Source organism: Pollachius pollachius, assembly GCF_949987615.1.
Source record: "Pollachius pollachius genome assembly, chromosome: 7".
Lineage (NCBI taxonomy): Eukaryota > Metazoa > Chordata > Actinopteri > Gadiformes > Gadidae > Pollachius > Pollachius pollachius.
The window spans coordinates 14,019,985-14,040,575 of record NC_136940.1 but is presented as its reverse complement, the minus strand read 5'-3'; the positions used below and the strand labels follow the sequence as shown (position 1 = coordinate 14,040,575).

Below are 20,591 nucleotides of genomic sequence, written 5' to 3'. Positions count from 1 at the left end.
TAGGCGAAAACGCCTACGAGTGAGAGAACAAACCCGCAAAAACTGGTGGACATGCGTCGCCAAGGGGGACTAAATGATGCATACTCTCTTTTAAATTTTGATCATGAACTGACACGTGTTGAACCGTGCTCAAACGAAACAACGACCATATCACACACATTTTGTAGATGTGTCCACACTTGCTAGAACTAGAACTCTCCTCAGCAATGAGGCATGAAATGAAGTTTAGCTTTAATTTGATAACTCCAGGCGCACAGAATATGCAAAATATGTGCTATCATGTTAACATGTTAACATTTCATCCTCACTGTTTTCATTCTTCTTTGATTCTCCCATTCTACGCACTACATGAACAAATTAGGTTGATTTGCTTTGTTATCCTCTCCCTCAGTCCCCCACAGCCCCCCACCTGCGGTCACATGGGAGTTTTGGGTGACCTATAGTTCCCAGCGCCACAGATCTGTGGTCTAACACTATACCTATCAGTCGATCTCTTGTGTCCAAGCAGACACAAGCAAACATTTAAACGGATTCAACATAAAAAACAACGGGGTATCTTGGATATGTGCGAGAAGAACCCGATGGTGCTGCTGATCTAGATCCCGTTCGCGTGTATTTGTGGTTCCTGAAGCAGGGAGATGAGCCCGGATCCGGTGGTGCAGCTGCTTGCGTTGCGCTGAGGCACGCGAGATCGTGTCGGTGGTGGAGAGCGTCGGAAGAATGAAGTCGAGACGAGACAAGCTGAAAATACCCTCTCTGACGCTGGAGTAAGCTGAGATTTGTTGTTGTTTTTACTTAATTTGATTAATCGGGTTGCTCCTAGCCGTATGTTAGAAGATGCAACAGTTTACTAAATCATTCGCTATTCTTTGTTTTTGTGGGTTGAGAGTGGGAGTGTGACCATCTTGGGTTGACCAACAGTCCTATCTCTATAAGAACAACACAATGTTGGTCTTCATGTTGCCTAGCAGTACATCCCTTCAATACTACTGAGTTCATTCTCTGAGTGCAAGGCAGTTTGATTAGGTGTACGACCTTTCCGTTCCAGACTCTGTCTGCAGCAATTTCCAAAAATGCCCTCCATGTTACTCCAAAAAAATTGTTAATACCAGTTCAGCGCAAGACTGGCAATCTGTTCACTTTTCTGTTGTCCATTCTCCATTCGACTGCAAGTTATAATCCCAATTTCCCACGTGATTCACATCCTCCTCACATTTCCAACTAATTATTTCTTTCTTTGGAAGTGATGTGCATATGTGTCACCGTTTCTTTTTTCCGTAATTGCTAAGCCTAGTCTCCCAGCAATTGATATATGGCAGCGGCTTAATTCCTTAAATCAACCGACTGCCTCCTCCAGAGAGGACCCAAGTAGGTAGCAATAGATCGGGATGCTGGCAGCTGCCCACTATGGTTCCATCCATAGGAGAAGCTTTCATCTTACCTCTCCAGGACCTGCGGTCACTGTATAGGCCCCCTTGGACGGCCCCCTATCTGAACGGAATTGATGGATGTTGGGTGTAGCGATGGTAAATGAACCTGTTTGTGTGTGTGTGTGTGTGTGTGTGTGTTTGTGTGTGTGTGTGTGTGTGTGTGTGTGTGTGTGTGTGTGTGTGTGTGTGTGTGTGTGTGTGTGTGTGTGTGTGTGTGTGTGTGTGTGTGTGTGTGCCTGATGCGTTCTGGTGGGTTTGTTGACCTGTGTGTGTGTTGGTGAGGTTAGTGTGTGTGCTTGCTGGTGGGGGAGTGTGATTGTTTGTGTGTGTGTGCGTGCATGCCTGTGTTGGTGTGTGTGTGGGGGATTTTCCACTACACACAGTCAAAATAAATTTAGAGCAACCAACAGAGGCATTGACAAAGTTGTTCTTTGTCGTTTTCGTTTTTGTTGCTTTGTCGTTTTCGTTTTTGTTGCTTAAATGCTGAACGACTGACCCACCAACAGCATCTTAGAAAACTTTAGGAGAAACCACAGTCAGGTTATGGACAGGTTATGGACGGTTAAGGGAAACAGAGTTCAGAGTTGATAGAAAGAGAATTGCCCACGATGACATATTACAAGCCAACATTAAAGTCCGGTTTCTTTTCACAAGGATTTTTTCTACTCTATTATTTTTAGCCCATCTCCTTGCATTACTATGACAACAGCTTCATTACTGCCTGGGTAGTCGTTGCTGTGTTTCTGCCTCCAGAAGCCTCTGCAGCACTGAGACAATAGCCGTACTGCGGAGCCCGCTAGGCACAGCTTAGATCCACACTGGGAAATCAATAGGAGAAACAGCACAACCGCTAGCTCATCATTAACTCACTGTGGATATGACGTAAATACTGTAATCACTAAACCTCAGACTCCATTTCATTTCATCCTTAACTTGTGTAACCGCCTTCCTGGATGGCATGGCGCACAAGTCACAGATTCTTCTCTTCAAAACCTCAGCATGAGATAAAGTCTGGCATGTGAAAGAACCCAAACAGTTGCCAAGTGCCTAACCTTGTCGACGCTGCCTGCCAACATGAGCCAATAGGAGGGGGCTGCCCAGGCAACCGTAACCAATGGGGGAGGGGGGCAAACCCCGCTCACTGTAGTTGTTGTGATAAGCGAGCGTAGCGCCGCATGGCTGTTGACTGAGCAGACTGACCCCATGTGACCCATATGTGTGATCATGTGACCCGTGTGTCTTGCCTTACAGTTTGTCACCCACATGCCAGAGCCCCACTATCCTGAGCCCATGCAGCCCCTGCAGCCCCTGCAGCCCCTTACAAACCCTTCACCCCTGGAGGTAAGACAGACCTGCCCTGCCACCCACTGCACTGTCACCCTAGGACAGCCTCCCAACTCCTAACCCTAACCCTAGAGTGGAATCATTTGTCAAGGTCATAGGTTACACAAACAATCACAGATCTATCCATACCAACCGTGTTCTCCTAGCCAGATTCCTCCAGGTTATTGTTATATCATCAAATGGATTGGTCTTAATCGTCCATGCTAGTGTATTTAAAGCTGCTGTAGGTGAGATTGCAGCGATGAAAAGAGTACAATGGCTCCCTCCTTCCTTATGTTTCTCCGCTATTGAGAGGTGTTCCATTCATGCACCTGTGATTGACAGGCAAGATGGATTCCCCAAACCAATCGGGGAAGTAATGCCCTGATGGGTCAGAAAGGAGCCGGGAATGATCAAAAACCGAAATCTCTCATGCACATTCACCCAGCATTTCACTCCCTAATAGCTGTTGGATGACTATAGGGTATTTCTAACAAGGGACACCTCACTACAATTATAACTCTTGGATCTTACCTATGGCCCCTTTACCTATCTGAAATAATTGAAAAGTTTAAAAACTTAAACTTTTCAGTTGTTGTTATTTTTCCTTGCCCTGTATTTTTCTTTAGCAAATGGAATTCCTACCACTTATAAGTTGTGTCTCTTACTCTGTGTGCGTTGCTTGGCAACAATGCTGGGTGCTGCGGAGGAAGGCGATACTGCCAGCACAAGCAGATGCATCCAGTGGATGCACGTGTGTGTGTGCATGTGTGTGCGTTTGTGTATGTGTGTCCATGCACATGCGTATGTATGTGTGTGTGTGTGTGCGTGCATGTGTGTGATAAGTGATAGATTGAGGCACGACATCATATAGTAAGGTTTTCAGTTCTGTAATAGAATCATTGCAATCCATATTTTCTAATAAATCAGACTTCTTCATTCATACACAACACACACTTTTCTGAGCATTTTTGGATTTCATGCTAACTAATATTAACTTTAATTTATTTTAAAGAGAGACAGATAGTTAAATGGACGGATATATGATTGGTTGGATGGATGGATGGATAAACAGTATTCTACTCCAAAAATTAACTTCCTCTTGTATTTGCGTAGGAATAGAAAGGCAGTATCCCAGTTTCCGTTCTTATGTAAAGTGGATGCCTACTAGGCCATCTGCATTCATAATCGATAGGATGGAAATTCTCCAGTTGCTCATCTGAATAGACCACTCTGATAACGCTTCGCTGTTGTGGAACGAGTGAGCACTGAGCAGGCATTCCAGTCTTCTTTCTTTGTACTGGCATGACGGGATTGTCTTCTTCGTGTCACATGAGAGAAAGAAAAACCCTTGTGAGTAACAGTCTATTGTGATGGACAAGCATGGGTGAAACTGGGTTTACCAGGTAGGCAAGGCACACCTGTGCATGTAAGAAATTAAACTTTATGACTTAATATAATACATCCACTTAAGTTAGCAGTCTTTCAAGACAGCCTTTATTTTGTCTACAAAATGTAAGCTTATGCATTGACATTACTATTATGTAGGTGCGGTATATCACATCGTCTGTGGTCTTAACGGTTGTGCTGGTCTGCATCATAAAAAGGAAAATAATGTAGATATTCAACAACGATTTATTATATTTTAACTAATTACTATTGAGTACAAATTATACTATCACTGCTATTACTAGGCAACTAATACTACTGATCAGACTTGATACTCGATAATACTAAAGTAGGCTCGCCTGATATATTAGATTCAGATTCAGATAGTCATCTGGAGCAACTACTGCCACTCTGTGGCAGTAGTTGCTCTCTCCAGAATAACTCTTCTGAGAACCATTGAATGACGCAGAGGACTTTGTAAAACCAGTGTTTTGCAGGTATGTAGGCAGGCCACACCTGTGCATGTGTATGTGCGCGCCGCTGTCCCAACTTTCTCTGTCTCTCTCTCTCCACACTATTTATCAGTCAGACATATTAACACACACACACACACACACACACACACACACACACACACACACACACACACACACACACACACACACACACACACAAACAGCCTTGACACACAATATTATTATTACACAATATTTTCACTGCACACTTGCATATCTTAGGTAAGACAGCCAGTGTCTTACCTAAGACATGGAACTTTGAATGACGACCTATTTTACATCCACATCCAGCGGTCTTTAAAGACACCCTTACATTTTACTACAGAATTGAGGCTAATGCAATGTATGTGCTGTGTATGACATCATCTGAAAGACATATAATGGGGACATGATTTCTCCATTATTTGTTATACAGAACTAACGACACTACTTCTTCTAGGCTAGTACTACTACTACTACTACTACTACTACTACTACTACTACTACAGTTACTAGTTTAGATAATACTAGAGTAGGCAAGCCTAATATATTGGATTCAGAGTCAAATCATCTGAATCCATGATTGTGACGCCAACTATGGCCCCTAGACCATAACATACTGCTACTACTACAGTTGACTAATATCATAATATTATATACCATCTCTAACACCTTCCCCATTTCAAAACTCATTCGACTTTCCATTTTACAAATAAACACTCGTTTTATATCTCCCACAACTTAAGTCGATGACATTGACATCCAAATAAACTCGCTTTGGAATGTACCACTGTGGATAAGTGTGGGGGATATGAGGTTGCCTCTCTTTCTACCGGATAGTGGTACGACCCAGAGACGTCTAAACCTTCGTCACACGGAGTCGAAGCCCAGCAGAATCTGGAGCCAAATATTAATCGTGCTGCTGTGTTTCCCACTTGCGCCGCGTCTCACATTCACCCATGGGCGTGTGGTTTTGGTTTTAGCCGTGACTAAGGGGGGGGGGTTGGAAGAAGATCATGTTGGTTACGCCGTAGACCGTCTCTGGTGGCTGAGAGTTGGCTGGAAGAGGACGCGAGCAGACGGACAAGTTGTCTAGCTACTTTCACACACGACTTTACATACAAGCACAAAAGACACGATGGAGGCACTGTCTGGATTTTCGATACAGAACACCCAGTTGTATTTCTTAAAATCTCCTTGCCGGCTATAGGAATTAAGCTCGCGAGCCTTTCTGTGTGAGATAAGAAAGACGCTACCATGTCGGATCCAAGTCACTGGGCTCGACGGCCAAAACAGAACAAGTCCAAAATTATGACGGGAGCCTTGCTGAAACGCTCAAAAAGGTAGTTGAAATCGGTGACATAAGTATAACTACACCCCCTACAAATGTGGTATTGTTATGTTGTCTGTGTGAGTGAGCCGATACAGTCGTTCGCCATGGAGGTTTTTTTTTATAAACGCGCCTTTTGAACAAGCGGGGGACCAGATGTATGATGTATCACAGTGCAACTATGTCCCGACTCCCAACAATGTCCGCTGGTAAACTGTCTATGCGTCGCACCGTTGTTTAACAGACCCGAGGACAACAGGGGTCTCTCCGTCTTTGTTTCCTCTATTTGAATGGACCGCCAGTGGTATGATCCCGTGCTGGGCTGCTGACGATGAACCTGGCCAGCCTGTTCCAAGAAACGTAAGCAGCATTTTTCATGGCAATGAAGGGGCCTGTGATAGATATTAATTTAAGAATACGACGGCGCCTTTTTTAATAACGACTAGATGATTCTGAGTATTTTTTGCGTGGATATAATCCCATGTGGTGCAGCCCTATACATCTTTCATGTATAGTCTGAACTAGCTCGTATATTAGAAGTCACCGCCACCCCGAAACCACTTGTTTGGGGGAGTTGTCGTACCAGTGTTTTCTATCAAGCCCAAGGGTAAGGGTTTTTCTCTTCCGTTTGACCATGTTGGCTGGACCTCGGTGTTTTGACTACACTGGCCGTAAATTGTTGCAACCGCCAAGGCTTTTGTTGACAAAAGCCTTGGCGGTTTTCAATATGCCAGTCTCCTTTGTTTACACTGGAAACTATATGGATATCAATTATCTTCCTGGCTGAATAAATGTTTTGTCCAAAACCTCAAAGTTTTCATTTTTTTATATCACTGCCTAGAGTTGTGAGGAAAAGAGATGGAGCTTTTAATTTTTTTCACACAGAAAAGTTTGTTGCCATAGCAGCAGCAGCAGTAGTAGAGGAGTGACTGACAATAGCTACTAGCTGTGCTGAATGGGTATTTTGTTCTGGCTGAAGGAACATGGCTTTAGTTGTTGTATTTTCATCTAATGAATGAATAACTACTCCATCACCAGCTCACAAGCAGCCTTTTTAACGTGTAACAACAAACCCATGACAGAAACCATTATAGATATTGGTAAGACACATCTGACCAGCTGATAAAAGCCTCTGACAACTTGTTTGCCATGTAGGCTGATCTTGTTTCTAGGACTCATTGTCAGACATAGTCCCTCTTCCGTTTAAAAGGAACGGCTTCATTGCTTAATTGTTGAGTAATTCAATTGTTTCAGACCTTTTTTTTGGGGGGGGGGGGGGGCTAGGCCAACTCAAAAACACTCTCTCACCAACAAGCACCACCGCATCTTGTTTGTAAAAAATGGTGTCTATTTGATATTCTGTATGTATATTAAACCGCATTACAACTGTCCTCAAATACTTTCCCCTAGTTGGTACAGTCCACCGGGTATGCTGGTAGGTTGATCTATCCATTAGTGTTCATAGCAGAGTGAACACAATTTTGAAAGGGCTTGTAAGTACAAATAAAATGATAGTAAAACAGAGGCCCTTGAATTAAAAACATTAACGTATCGTTTCAGGGAAGTGAAGAAAATGTAAGAAATGTTTTCACCGATATCTTCAGCTGATGATTGGTTTATTCAGCCATAATTTCAGGGTTGGTCATTCTATTTACAGTAGTTCAATCGCTGATTCTCTGCCTGAGCTTCAGTTGCATATTTCCGTCCAATGCAGTCCAATTAGCATAGTCTTGTACATTCTCATACGGTTTTATTTGTCCATCAGAAGTTAAAATGCTTATAGCTTTTATATTTGTGTCTCTATGTTCCTCAGTGTCAGTCTGTGATTCACTTTCACCATAAGCTTCTGTGGTTATTGTGGGGAGCAATAAATGACCCACATATGTTGGGTTTGAGAAAGTTAACACTTAACGGAAAGTTTGTGTTCATTCATTTAAATAATTTACATTTTTAAATGCAGAAGTAATTCAAATCGAATAAATGTGTCAATATTGTAAAGCTGTTATTTTTGGTAGCTCATTGCCTGATGTTGCCTGTTTGTGGGTACTGTAATATTTTGATGAATTTCCATATGTTTTCTGTTTAGGTGTACTACAGCCGGCTCTAGCCGAACAGCAAAATTCAGCTAGTGGTATTCAAAGAGTGGTTTTGTGTGAAGAGGGTGAGAGTTTGTTGGTTGGACAGTGGAAAGCTGCCATGCTGTCTTCTAACATCTTTTCATTTTTTCTTCTCTTCATTTTCTACCTCAGCTGTCGAAGCAGTAACCGGAAGAACCTGGGTGTCGGCACACCATCACCTACTCTGTCTAGGCCACTCTCCCCACTCTCTGGCCACACTGGTAAGACTGGGATCACACATACATTTGTAATTGATGTGTATAGGTAAATTGTAACTGATGTAGGAGTGACCACCCAAAGGTATAGATAGATTCTACCCCTATTTTTTGATTTCACAAGTGGCTGAGATTTTTTATCTGGCTTGTAGTAACTAATCACCCACACACCTTGTGGTAAATGTCCATGTTGTCGTAATGGTTGATGCATTCCAAATGTTTAAAGATACCCTACTCACCGCTAAGTGAAATGGTTGTACAATACATCACCCAATAAACAGATTTTAAATTGCATCATTAAAGGAGAAATCCAGTGTAAAATGGATCTGGGATATGTTTAGTATGATAACGAGTTGGAATGTTCATTTGGGAGCAAAAAAGCACATATAGACGCATTCTTAAGTTGGCTGTTTTTAGCCGATTCTACCAAAACGCTATAAACTTGGAACGATAGGGGCATGTCTCATGGTAAAAACTAAATCGCTATTTTAAACCACTTACAAGGCTAGAAATAGCCCGACACTTCTTTGGTAGTATAATAAGGGTCTTCAAATGTAAAACGAGGCATTGATAACTTTGTAAGTGTATATGTTGTTTATTAAAAAGGACCTTTTATACACACAATACCCTCAGTAGTTCACCCGTCTACGTCATCTTGTCTTTAAGACTTGATAAGTAGTTGTAGTATGCGAACACAGAGCTTGCGTGTTGTTGACAGATGACAGAAGCTCTGTGTTTGCCAATCTACCTATGACAACCACAGAAAATACGTGGTTTCTGTGGCTGTTGCAGTTATAAGACCGTCTAATCAGTAGATATGGCTTGATTTAAATGATTGGATGGCTTTCCTGTTTGTCTACCTTTCTACCTGTGCGCACTAATTGCACTCAATGCGTATGACCGGTGTCTTCCGTAAGGCTAGGCAGAACTATTGCTAAAGCTAGCGAGCAAGTGATTTGTTTTGGGGGAGTGGCTTTGAAGGAAGGCCTGAAGGGAGGTTCTGGATGTTTTCGGTTGGACACTCTAAAAATGTATCTGGCTAGTCTGGCTAAATTGCCATTGTGAATGGTTTTGAGTTGTACAGCTATTTTCTGTGCCTCAACTTAATTGGCATAGAATATGTTTGAACCTTTTTTCCAAGGGTTAACCCCATATTATGTCCCAATATGATATCCATACAAGCCCTGGTAGGCTGAAATCAAATGATTACTCTTGGTGTGCAGATTATCTGAAACGTTGGGGTTCTTCACTGAAGCATAGTAGTGTGTGCATGTGCATGTTCGTGTGAGCGTGCATGTGTGCATGTCTATCTATTTTTAAGACATAATGATGTCAGGCAGGTGCCATCTATCAATAAAGCTACGTTCAAGAGCCCTGGAGGGAAGGAATGTTGCGACGGTATTTTCTCATGCGAGCTCAATCATGTCAGGGATTATCTGATTATAAAAGACAACCAGTCTTGAATTGCTGCTTAAGTCTGCCTGATCAACACAACTGAACTCCAGCACTCTGCGTATGCAAACCAAGAGCCAATCTTGTGTGTATACAGTCCTCCAGGGACAGGTGCTGACCAGGTCTTATTTAGGACCTGTTGAGGTCCCGTGCTTGTCGCCGTGTTCCTGCAAGTTGCTGTGCATTATTGTGTTTTTTTCACACAATTATTTTGATACACTAGTTAATCACACTAAGAAGAGTTTCCATTAAGCCTAATTATAAACCTTCATTATCACAATTTCTCTTGGAAATGTTAGAATTATAAATAAAATCCCTACCTTTTTATTTGTTTGGAAGTGGTGAATGCAAATGCAATTAACAGCGTTGTACTGTATTAATATTGTTGTATGTATACTTTAGTAATGTGCTGGTGGTTTTGTTATGTGTAGCTGCCAGCAGTCCTCTCGACAGCCCCAGAAATGTGTCCACCAGCTCATCCATCAACTTCCCTTTCGCAAGAAGGTAAGTAAGCCCCGCCTTCTGAGTGGGTGATTCATCTATTTTGGATGGGCTTTCGTGTCAAAGGTATAATGCCACGAGATCTAAACCGTAATACTTCACAATTTGAGACACTTTCAGGAAACACAATTTGGAAACAGCCAAATATTTGTTCTTGGATTGCAAACTAGATGCTGTTCCTAGCTCTTGGAAGACTTGTTACATAAGTGGAGTTAATTAAATAGAACTCCATACATGCACATTGGAGTTTGGACATACAAGTCATACTGAAGTAAGACATTCTTCCACTTATACTCCTCTCGCTTAGGTTCTGTAACTATTACATTTATGAACATTTGAGCATTTTCATATATATATTAACAGTAGGTTAAACCTTATTTCCATTTAGCTTAGCTATTGAAAGGGTAAACATGCCCCACCTACCCCCACATCTCTTTATCCTATTTCCAAGAATGGCCGAACCAAACCAAAAGCAACCTAAAGCTTACCTCCACTGCCAATACCCACAGCATCTAGGTAATATTGTTTTCACTTTTGCTTCTGTTGGGATATTTGTTTGGCGGGGTGGAGCTAGCCAAATGGGGTGTCGTGGCTAGGTCAGTCAAAATAACACATGCACATCCACACACACACCAGCTCAGCATACTTTATCGGCTGAAGTAGCTATGCCGGCAACGTGTCTGCTTCCTTGCGATCAACAGGCATAGGCAGCCCCCCCCCCCCACCACTCAAGATGACACTGCTCATGATTGGTACACTAAGGAAGCCAACCGTTGGCTAATATATAGCCAATATATATGGCTATATATATATATTACAAAAGTTCAGTAGAAAACTGATACACATTCTGAAAAAGTGTGTTTGTGTGTGTTTGTGATATATATATGTGTGTGATACAGTGGGGCAAAAAAGTATTTAGTCAGCCACCAATTGTGCAAGTTCTCCCACTTAAAAAGACGAGAGAGGCCTGTAATTTTCGTCATAGGTAAACCTCAGCTATGAGAGACAAAATGAAAAAAAAAAATCCAGAAAATCACATTGTCTGATTTTTTAAGAATTTATTTGCAAATTATGGTGGAAAATAAGTAATTGGTCACCTACAAACCAGCAAGATTTCTGGCTGTCACAGACCTGTAACTTCTTCTTTAAGAGGCTCCTCTGTCCTCCACTCGTTTCCTGTATTAATGGCAGCTGTTTGAACTCCTTATCAGTATAAAAGACACCTGTCCACAACCTCAAACAGTCACACTCCAAACTCCACTATGGCCAAGACCAAAGAGCTGTCAAAGGACACCAGAAACACAATTGTAGACCTGCACCAGGCTGGGAAGTCTGAATCTGCAATAGGTAAGCAGCTTGGTGGGAAGAAATCAACTGTGGGATCAATTATTAGGAAATGGAATACATACAAGACCACTGATAATCTCCCTGTGACGGGGTGCATAGCTACCGTCACGGTAGCGATACGCTACATACAGGAGACTGAGTGTGGGTTTGTCTTGTTTGTTTATGTATTCTGTTACCTTCATACTGTTTTAAAATCATTCATCAAACATGTCATTTATCATATGCACTACGACAGCTTAATACAATCTTGCAAGTACCATCATTACAACTTTCTGTTTCTTTCTGCTTGTTTCCATTTACCGTTAACGTCACCTGTTTTGTCGTAATAACCACTCGTCTTATGTTTATATGAGGGTTGGAGCACCGCGTCACCAGGGTTTAGTTTATATGTAACACCCCTGAAGCTTCCTCCGAAACAAGCGAACTCATTCAAGTATCTGTTGCGAGAGGTTTGAAATTCAAAGATGTTTCTTACCAGATCGGAATACGACCGTGGGGTGAATACTTTTTCTCCAGAAGGGAGATTGTTCCAGGTTGAATATGCCATTGAGGCCATCAAGCTGGGATCCACAGCCATTGGCATCCAGACCTCAGAGGGGGTGTGTCTGGCTGTTGAGAAGAGGATTACCTCTCCTTTGATGGAGCCCAGTAGCATTGAAAAGATTGTGGAGATTGACACACATATTGGTTGTGCGATGAGTGGACTAATTGCTGATGCCAAGACCCTCATTGACAAAGCCAGAGTAGAAACACAAAACCACTGGTTCACCTACAATGAGACGATGACTGTTGAGAGTGTGACCCAGGCTGTGTCCAACCTGGCTCTGCAGTTTGGGGAGGAGGATGCAGACCCTGGTGCTATGAGTCGGCCGTTTGGTGTCGCACTGCTCTTCGGAGGATTGGACGAGAAAGGACCCCAGCTCTACCACATGGACCCCTCAGGCACCTTTGTGCAGTGTGATGCTCGGGCTATTGGCTCAGCATCAGAGGGAGCCCAGAGCTCACTTCAGGAAGTCTACCATAAGTCCATGACGTTGAAAGAGGCCATCAAGTCGTCCCTCACCATCCTGAAGCAGGTCATGGAGGAGAAGCTCAATGCCACCAACATTGAGCTGGCTACGATAGAGCCTGGTAAAACCTTCCACATGTATTCCAAAGAGGAGCTGGAGGAAGTCATCAAGGACATCTAGAGTGCAGCAGCAGTGATCTCAAGATTTATCTTTGGAGCTCCATGGCACACGAACAACTGGCCAAGGCCCAGACACGGCAGAAGACATGGTACGACCGGACAGCACGTAGCCGCACCTTTATTTCCGGACAGAAGGTGTTGCTGTTGTTGCCGTCAACCGAGAGCAGTCTGCTGGCGAAGTGGCAAGGTCCGTTCGAGGTGCTTCGCCGAGTTGGTGAGGTTACCTATGAAATTGCCACGCCAGGCAGACGCCGCTCGAAACAGACTTTCCATGTCAATCTGCTGAAAAAATGGAGAGACCGACCATCGTCTGACATCCAGGACCAATTGTGGGCACGGACTGTGGAAGAGGAAGAGGAGCCATCAGAGCAGTACTTTCCTACTGCAGGCAGTGAATCGACCTACCCCTCCGTCACCCATCTGACACCTGATCAGCAGGAGGACCTGATGAACATCATTCCCCGAGGCCTGTTCAGAGCCCTGCCAGGACGAACCAATGTCATTACCCATGACATCCGCCTGACAGCTCCAGGTCCCATCCGGCAGACCAACACCAGGGTTCCGGCGCGACTGATCCCCGCGCTAAAACAGGAAGTAAAGGTGATGCTGGAAATGGGGGTGATCGAGCCGTCACACAGCGAATGGTGCAGTCCCGTGGTCCTTGTGCCCAAAAAGGACGGGGAGCTCCGCTTCTGTGTCGACTACTCTAAGCTGAATAGCATCTCTGCATTTGACCCGTATCCCATGCCCCGTGTGGACGAGTTGGTGGAGCGTCTGGGGAAGGCTGAGTTCCTCAGCACCCTCGACCTGTGTAAGGGGTACTGGCAGGTACCACTCTCCCCCCAAGCACAGGAGCTGACAGCCTTCAGAGCTCCATCCGGCCTATTCCAGTTCCGGGTCATGCCTTTTGGCCTACACGGCGCAGCAGCGAGCTTCCAGCGCATGATGGACGAGGTGCTTAACGGCGCTGAAGAATACGCTGCGGCGTACATCGACGACGTGGTCATCCACAGCAGTTCCTGGGAGGCCCACCTTCAACACCTGAGAGACATCTTCCAGCGGATCCATCGGGCCGGGCTGGTAGTCAACGCCAGTAAATGCCAGCTGGCCCGATCCGAAGTGTGCTACCTGGGCTATGTCCTGGGTGGTGGCACCATCCGTCCTCAGGTCAGCAAGGTGGAGGCCATCCACGGCTGCCAACCGCCTACAACCAAAAAGGGGGTGAGATCCTTCTTGGGGCTGGTTGGCTGGTATAGGCGTTTCATCCCCAACTTCTCCAGCCGAGCTGCGTGTTTGACTGACCTCACTCGGAAAACCAGTCCCAACAAGGTGGTCTGGACTCTCGAGTGTGAGGTCGCTTTCCGGGACCTGCAGGAGCGCATGTGCTCTGAGCCGGTGCTGCAGAGCCCTGACTTTTCCTTGCCCTTCACAGTGCAGACGGACGCTTCAGGCCTAGGCCTAGGGGCTGTGTTGCTGCAAGGTGACGGGGAGAACAAGATGCCCGTACAGTATGTGAGCCGCAAGCTTTTCCCTCGCGAGACTCGATACTCCACCATTGAGAAGGAGGGTCTCGCCATTAAATGGGCCCTTGATACTCTTAAGTACTATTTAGTGGGGAAAGAGTTTGTCCTAGAGACAGACCACAGGCCCTTGCAGTGGCTGCATCGCATGCGGGACTCTAACTCCAGGATTACTCGCTGGCACCTGTCTTTGCAGCCCTACAAATTCACAGTGAAGTACAGGGCGGGTAAAGACAATGTGATTGCAGACTTTCTGTCGCGTCATGAGACGGACGCTCCTTCTTAAGGGGGGGGGTGTGTGACGGGGTGCATAGCTACCGTCACGGTAGCGATACGCTACATACAGGAGACTGAGTGTGGGTTTGTCTTGTTTGTTTATGTATTCTGTTACCTTCATACTGTTTTAAAATCATTCATCAAACATGTCATTTATCATATGCACTACGACAGCTTAATACAATCTTGCAAGTACCATCATTACAACTTTCTGTTTCTTTCTGCTTGTTTCCATTTACCGTTAACGTCACCTGTTTTGTCGTAATAACCACTCGTCTTATGTTTATATGAGGGTTGGAGCACCGCGTCACCAGGGTTTATATCTATGTGAAATCTTCCGGGTAAACCGGAAGTGACCCCGAGTTATTATTTTTATTTTATTGCTGTCTTTTTACATTTTGGCTATGCCAAAATATAGCAATGGTAAACAGTTTAAAAGGTTAATTGTTTCTCGCTAGTGGAGGATAGAACGGAAGCTGTTTTAAAGCTGTTGTGTAACTGCGCTGGTAAACACCCCTGACGCAACGGGAAAATTGGTATGCACCAATTAGCAGTGGGGTTAGGCCTACTTAGGCCGACGTTCAACAGTGGTTCGGGGAAGCTGATAGAGAGAGGACTTATGCCTGTATATTGCTCTCCTATGTTGGACTTGTTTAAAGGTCCGGTTTCCTGAAATTTTGAATTATGTTTTTTTTTTGTGACTCTCAAGCCTATTTGATATGCTGAGTCAACCTTTTGTATATATATAGATTTTTTTTTATGTTTTTGTTTTTTTGTTAATTTTTGTTCTATTTTTTTATCGCCTTAAGGGCCTTAAATTGGGATAAATAAATCATCCCATCCTATCCATCACTCCTCGTCTGCTCCTGAGTGTTTTTGTCATCTAGTTCAAGTCGCTCCAACACATCTACCCTTGACACTCCCTCGATCTGGGGCTCCACGCAAGATCTCACCCTGTGGGGTCAAAATGATCACAAGAACGGTGAACAAAAATCCCAGAACCACACGGGGGGCCCTAGTGAATGACCTCCAGAGAGCTGGGACCAAAGTAACAAAGGCTACCATCACTAACACACTATGCCGCCAGGGACTCAAATCCTGCAGTGCCAGACGTGTCCCCCTGCTAAAGCAAGTGCATGTCTGGGCCCGTTTGAAGTTTGCTAGAGAGCATTTGGATGATCCAGAACAGGATTGGGAGAATGTCATATGGTCAGATGAAACCAAAATATACCTTTTTGGTAAAAACTCAACTCGTCGTGTTTGGAGGAGAAAGAATGCTGAGTTGCATCCAAAGAACACCATACCTACAGTGAAGCATGGGGGTGGAAACATCATGCTTTGGGGCTGTTTTTCTGCCAAGGGACCAGGACGTCTGATCCGTGTGACGGAAAGAATGAATGGGGCCATGTATCGTGAGATTTTGAGTGAAAACCTCCTTCCATCAGCAAGGGCACTGAAGATGAAACGTGGCTGGGTCTTTCAGCATGACAATGACCCCAAACACACCGCCCGGGCAACGAAGGAGTGGCTTCGTAAGAAGCATTTCAAGGTCCTGGAGTGGCCTAGCCAGTCTCCAGATCTCAACCCCATAGAAAATCTTTGGAGGGAGTTGAAAGTCTGTGTTGCCCAGCGAAGGCCCAAAAACATCACTGCTCTAGAGGAGATCTGCATGGAGGAATGGGCCAAAATACCAGAAGCAGTGTGTGAAAACCTTGTAAAGACTTACAGAAAACGTTTGACCTCTGTCATTGCCAACAAAGGGCATGTAACAAAGTATTGAGATGACCTTTTGTTATTGACCAAATACTTATTTTCCACCATAATTTGCAAATAAATTCTTTAAAAATCAGATAATGTGATTTTCTAGATTTTTTTTCTTTTTTTTTTTTTTTCATTTTGTCTCTCATAGCTGAGGTATACCTATGATGAAAATTACAGGCCTCTCTCATCTTTTTAAGTGGGAGAACTTGCACAATTGGTGGCTGACTAAATACTTTTTTGCCCCACTGTATATGTATGTGTGTGTGTGTGTGTGTGTGTGTGTGTGTGTGTGTGTGTGTGTGTGTGTGTGTGTGTGTGTGTCTTTGGATAAACACACAATGACAGTACTAATGAGGTACTCCCCACGGTTGTCTTTGTTGATAATCACTAATTACATTGCCCAGCCCTAGACAAGCCTGCTTTGCGGTGCGTTTAAAATGTATCTCAAAGACTGGGCGTTATCTCTATGGCAACAGCTGTTGGCCACATCTCCCCCAGGGCATCTGATGGTATTTTTCTTAGAAAGGGCTTCTAAAATAACCTTGTTGGAATGACACCTATACACATACAATAGGCTGCATTAAGATTGAAGGTACTATGTTGATCTCTGATGCGAAATTAGGGTGTCACAGCAGAATTATAGGACAGATAAACGATTAAAAATACATTGTAAACAATATGATAAAAAATATATCCAAACAAAATATATCTGTATACATAATAGTAACGGTGTAAATTAAATGTAAAACACAGAATTTAAAAAATATTATGGTGAATTTCAACATTATGAAATGCTATGTCAGCGTTACTCATTGCGCGGCTCGCCAAGCCTCTATTTGCGGCTCGCATGGCAGTAAAAATATACAGTGATATGATCATGCAGTGAATACAGATATTTAAAAAAAAAATTCAAAACAAGCAGATATATAACATAAAACATTTTTAAAAACCTAATGTGGCTGCTCTCTTACAAACAATTAATTAAAAGATAAATCAACAGCGGCATTACAAGGTGGAAATATAGCCTAGACTAGAAAATATATTTAAACTTGCTCTGCCCTACGCTGACTGACAGCGGGGTTGCCAGATTGGCGGTTTTCCTGCATAACACGAGAGAATGTGCTCTTGGATGGACTAATTCTTATTAACTTATTCTTCAATAGCTTCCATGTTATGTGACCCAGTGTCTCCACATTATTCCAGAAAATTGTACGCAGTCATACAAGTCTTCATTTTCCTATCGAAGTGCACCAGATTGATCCATTCTAGGTAAAAAGGTACCAAATTTTCTTCCGGGGGAGCATACCTGCGGACCCCCCTAAGGGCTGGGTTCCCTCCATAGTTTCACAGTATTCTGTGGAATACTGCTTCAGGGATAACATCATGGGCGTCAGTTTGTTGCTGGGGACAGAGACGCATTCGGAAGTGCATTTTCAGAAGTGCTGGGTACAATGAGGATGCACTCTTTTTTTCTCTCTTTAGTTCCGGTAATGAAAGTTTCTGAAAGACGGCATACCCATGTAGCTAATTACTAAGGAATAAAATGTATACAAAATCTGTCTGGCACGTTTTATAAAGAAAACGTTTCCAAAAAGCATCGGACATATGACCCACTATGTTCTGCTCCATGTATCCAATGTTGACAACGTAGCATGACATGGCTAAGCTAACAACCTAAACAAGAGGAGCTAAGAAAGGAAATTAACTATGTGTTTAAGTTCAGAAGGGCCAAACGTGTGGCTACACAGCACTACAAACGTCGTCAAGATTGAAAACAACACGCATTCCATCAAAACTAGCCTACATCAGGCATTGTGTCCAAAACTCATGCCCTGTAACTTAGTTTGGTCGTCAACAATTTAGACTGGCATGAAAACCTCTTATCCTTTCTCTTTCTCTTTCCTTCTTTCCTGGTCTGGTTCGCTCTGTCTCGTGCATTTTGGTTTGCTCTCTCTCGTTTGTACACTCTCTCTCGTTCGCTCTCCCTCTCTCTCATATGCAATCATTCTCTCGCTCTCTTGTTTTCTCTCGTTCTCTCGTTTGCTCTCTCCCTCTGTCTGTCTGTCTGTCTGTCTGTCTGTCTGTCTCTGTCTCTCTCATTCTCTCTCTCGTGTGGTCCGGATCAAAGTCACTTGGCTCGCACCGACAGGTATCTTCTTCCCATTTATTTAACTTTAACATTTTCTAACAAATGGTCCTATCTGTTCTTTGCATGATGTTTTATTTTTTTCATCATATTTCATCGTATTGAAGACATCACCAAAGTCTCTACCAAAGACCCAATTTTACTGATTATTCATCTCAGAGCGTAATTTATGTGTCAGAGCAGAAAAAACAGGACACTGGTATAAATGTTTAGCAAAAAATGTGACGGGTTATGTATGGATGTATATATATCTTTGTGTGTGTGTGTGTGTGTGTGTATGTATATATATATATATATATATTTTATATATGTGTGTAAAATAAATGAAAATTCAATGAGACCTTGTTGACAGTACATTCTACATTATTGAAACTTTACATTGTTGACCATTACACATAACATTGGGTTACCTGAGCCAGGTGAGCTTTAGACACTGAATAACCGTGGATCAACTGTTGTCACTGACAAACCTCATCTTCATTTATGCTTTCATTGTGAATCTGGTTGTGGGGGTGGGGTTGGGTGGGGGGGGGGGGTCCACATTAGATGCTCGTGTAACTCTGCTGATGTCTGCTCCTCTTAGGGCTGAAGGGCGGAGATGGTCCCTCGCCTCGCTGCCGTCGTCTGGCTACGGCACCAATCCTCCCAGCTCCACCGTGTCTGTGAGTCAACATACACACACACACACACACACACACACACACACACACACACACACACCTCTAAGTCCCACTCCCTCTGACCCGGCCCTACCCTTGATTTTTTGTTGCAGCCATGCAAGCATAACACCACGCTCAATGAAAACAGGAGGGCTCAGGCAGTATATGGCAGTGTTGTGTTGTGTAATCAGTGGCAAAAGAGGATGCCAAAAGAAAGAGTCACCGTGACGACTAGCAGATAATTGTTTGTTTCATCATCAGTTCATTAGCTGTTATGAGTCATCCCCCATACCCTCTGTGGTTTGGGGACGACCGGGTCCATACTCACACACAACAGATTCACAGTTATTTTGGGTGGGTGGGAGATGTTGTTATTCCCCCCTTGATTCCACTTTTATTCCTGTGTAGAAATTAAAGCCCTTGATGTGTCTGAGTGGTTTGAGTGAACCATGCACTGGAACGAGTCGTCTTGGATTATGATTCTAGAGGGAGTGTGAAATGAAAAGCTAAAACTTTGACCCTTTAAATGTGCAGCAATGGTAAATGATTGAGAAACTTTACAAGTTTGAGTTGTACCTTACCAGCAATAAGAGTATTATTTGGCCAAATGACCCATCAGCGACTTGAAGTTTAAAGAGTCAGACAATAAATATGAAATTATATTTCTTTATTTCAATTATACTATGATAATGTCCAGCAAACTCTTATGACTATGAAAAAGACTATCAACCATCTCCTTTCACTTCAGTATCAAAGCTGGAGACAGACAACAAAAACGTTTTTGTTCAGACATCTAGTACAGCAGTGCACTTTTCACTACTATAAACTTTACCGTCCCTTCTATCAGCTACCCAAAAATCGTAAACCATAACTGAATAAGCTTTACAGTTCCCTGTGTGACAAAGGGTCCAAGAAGGTTAAATTGGGTCGTGTATGTTGACCGGTTTTAGCTAATGTGGGAAAGTTTTATGATGCTCCCCTAGTCACCATTGGTGATGTCATTGGCCATTGCTGGTATTTCTTTTTAATGATTGGGGGTGCATGACATCAGACACAGTAGGCCCCATTGATCTACTCAAGCTTTGCTTCAAAAGATTGACCAGCTGCCAGTACCAACAGACTCTCATGTGCCCTTATAAATTTGAATAGGATGGGCTGTAAAGCCCTCTTTCAAATAGAACATGAACTCACCCCATGTTTATACCAAAGCTGTATGTTTCCAATCTTTGATTTGGTTGGCTGACCTTTTTTACTATTTTTCCCGGCATAGAAAAAAATGTGTTTGAAAAAAAATGGCTAGAGCTTAGTAAATGCAAGAGTATTAAAGGGGTAGTTCGGAATTTTGGACATAGGGCCTGATTGCCAAGTTAGCCTTGGTGTTCATTATCATTGTTTAACACATTTCATTCAGTCCTTCTGGTTGCAGAGTTTACTTGTGCTAG

General features: G+C 43.4%; 2 protein-coding genes across 8 annotated transcripts in view; both read left to right on the top strand.

The window, feature by feature from the left end:
- Positions 1 to 670: 670 nt before the first annotated feature.
- Positions 671 to 20,591, top strand: part of LOC307078113 (microtubule-associated serine/threonine-protein kinase 3-like) — a 119,042-nt gene continuing 99,121 nt past the window's right edge. For 2 of the 7 annotated variants that reach the window (XM_079739729.1, XM_079739728.1), the window contains exons 1-5: positions 671 to 767; positions 2,682 to 2,771; positions 8,216 to 8,304; positions 10,182 to 10,254; positions 19,074 to 19,152. In XM_079739729.1, coding sequence (XP_079595855.1) covers positions 721 to 767; positions 2,682 to 2,771; positions 8,216 to 8,304; positions 10,182 to 10,254; positions 19,074 to 19,152 — 378 coding nt within the window. In that variant the 5' untranslated portion in view covers positions 671 to 720. Of the gene's footprint in view, positions 768 to 2,681; positions 2,772 to 5,517; positions 5,980 to 6,210; positions 6,327 to 8,215; positions 8,305 to 10,181; positions 10,255 to 19,073; positions 19,153 to 20,591 lie in introns of those variants that run through there. The other 5 variants (XM_079739732.1, XM_079739731.1, XM_079739730.1 and 2 more) reach the window with 5 other exon arrangements.
- LOC307078114 (proteasome subunit alpha type-5) lies at positions 12,002 to 12,824 on the top strand. Its single transcript, XM_079739735.1, has one exon. It carries the CDS (start codon positions 12,063 to 12,065, stop codon positions 12,786 to 12,788), a length of 726 nt encoding a protein of 241 aa, XP_079595861.1. The 5' UTR covers positions 12,002 to 12,062; the 3' UTR covers positions 12,789 to 12,824.

Coding starts and splice junctions, on each gene's coding strand:
- LOC307078114 (XM_079739735.1), top strand. CDS start 12,063: ATGTTTCTTACCAGATCGGAATACGACCGTGGGGTGAATACTTTTTCT.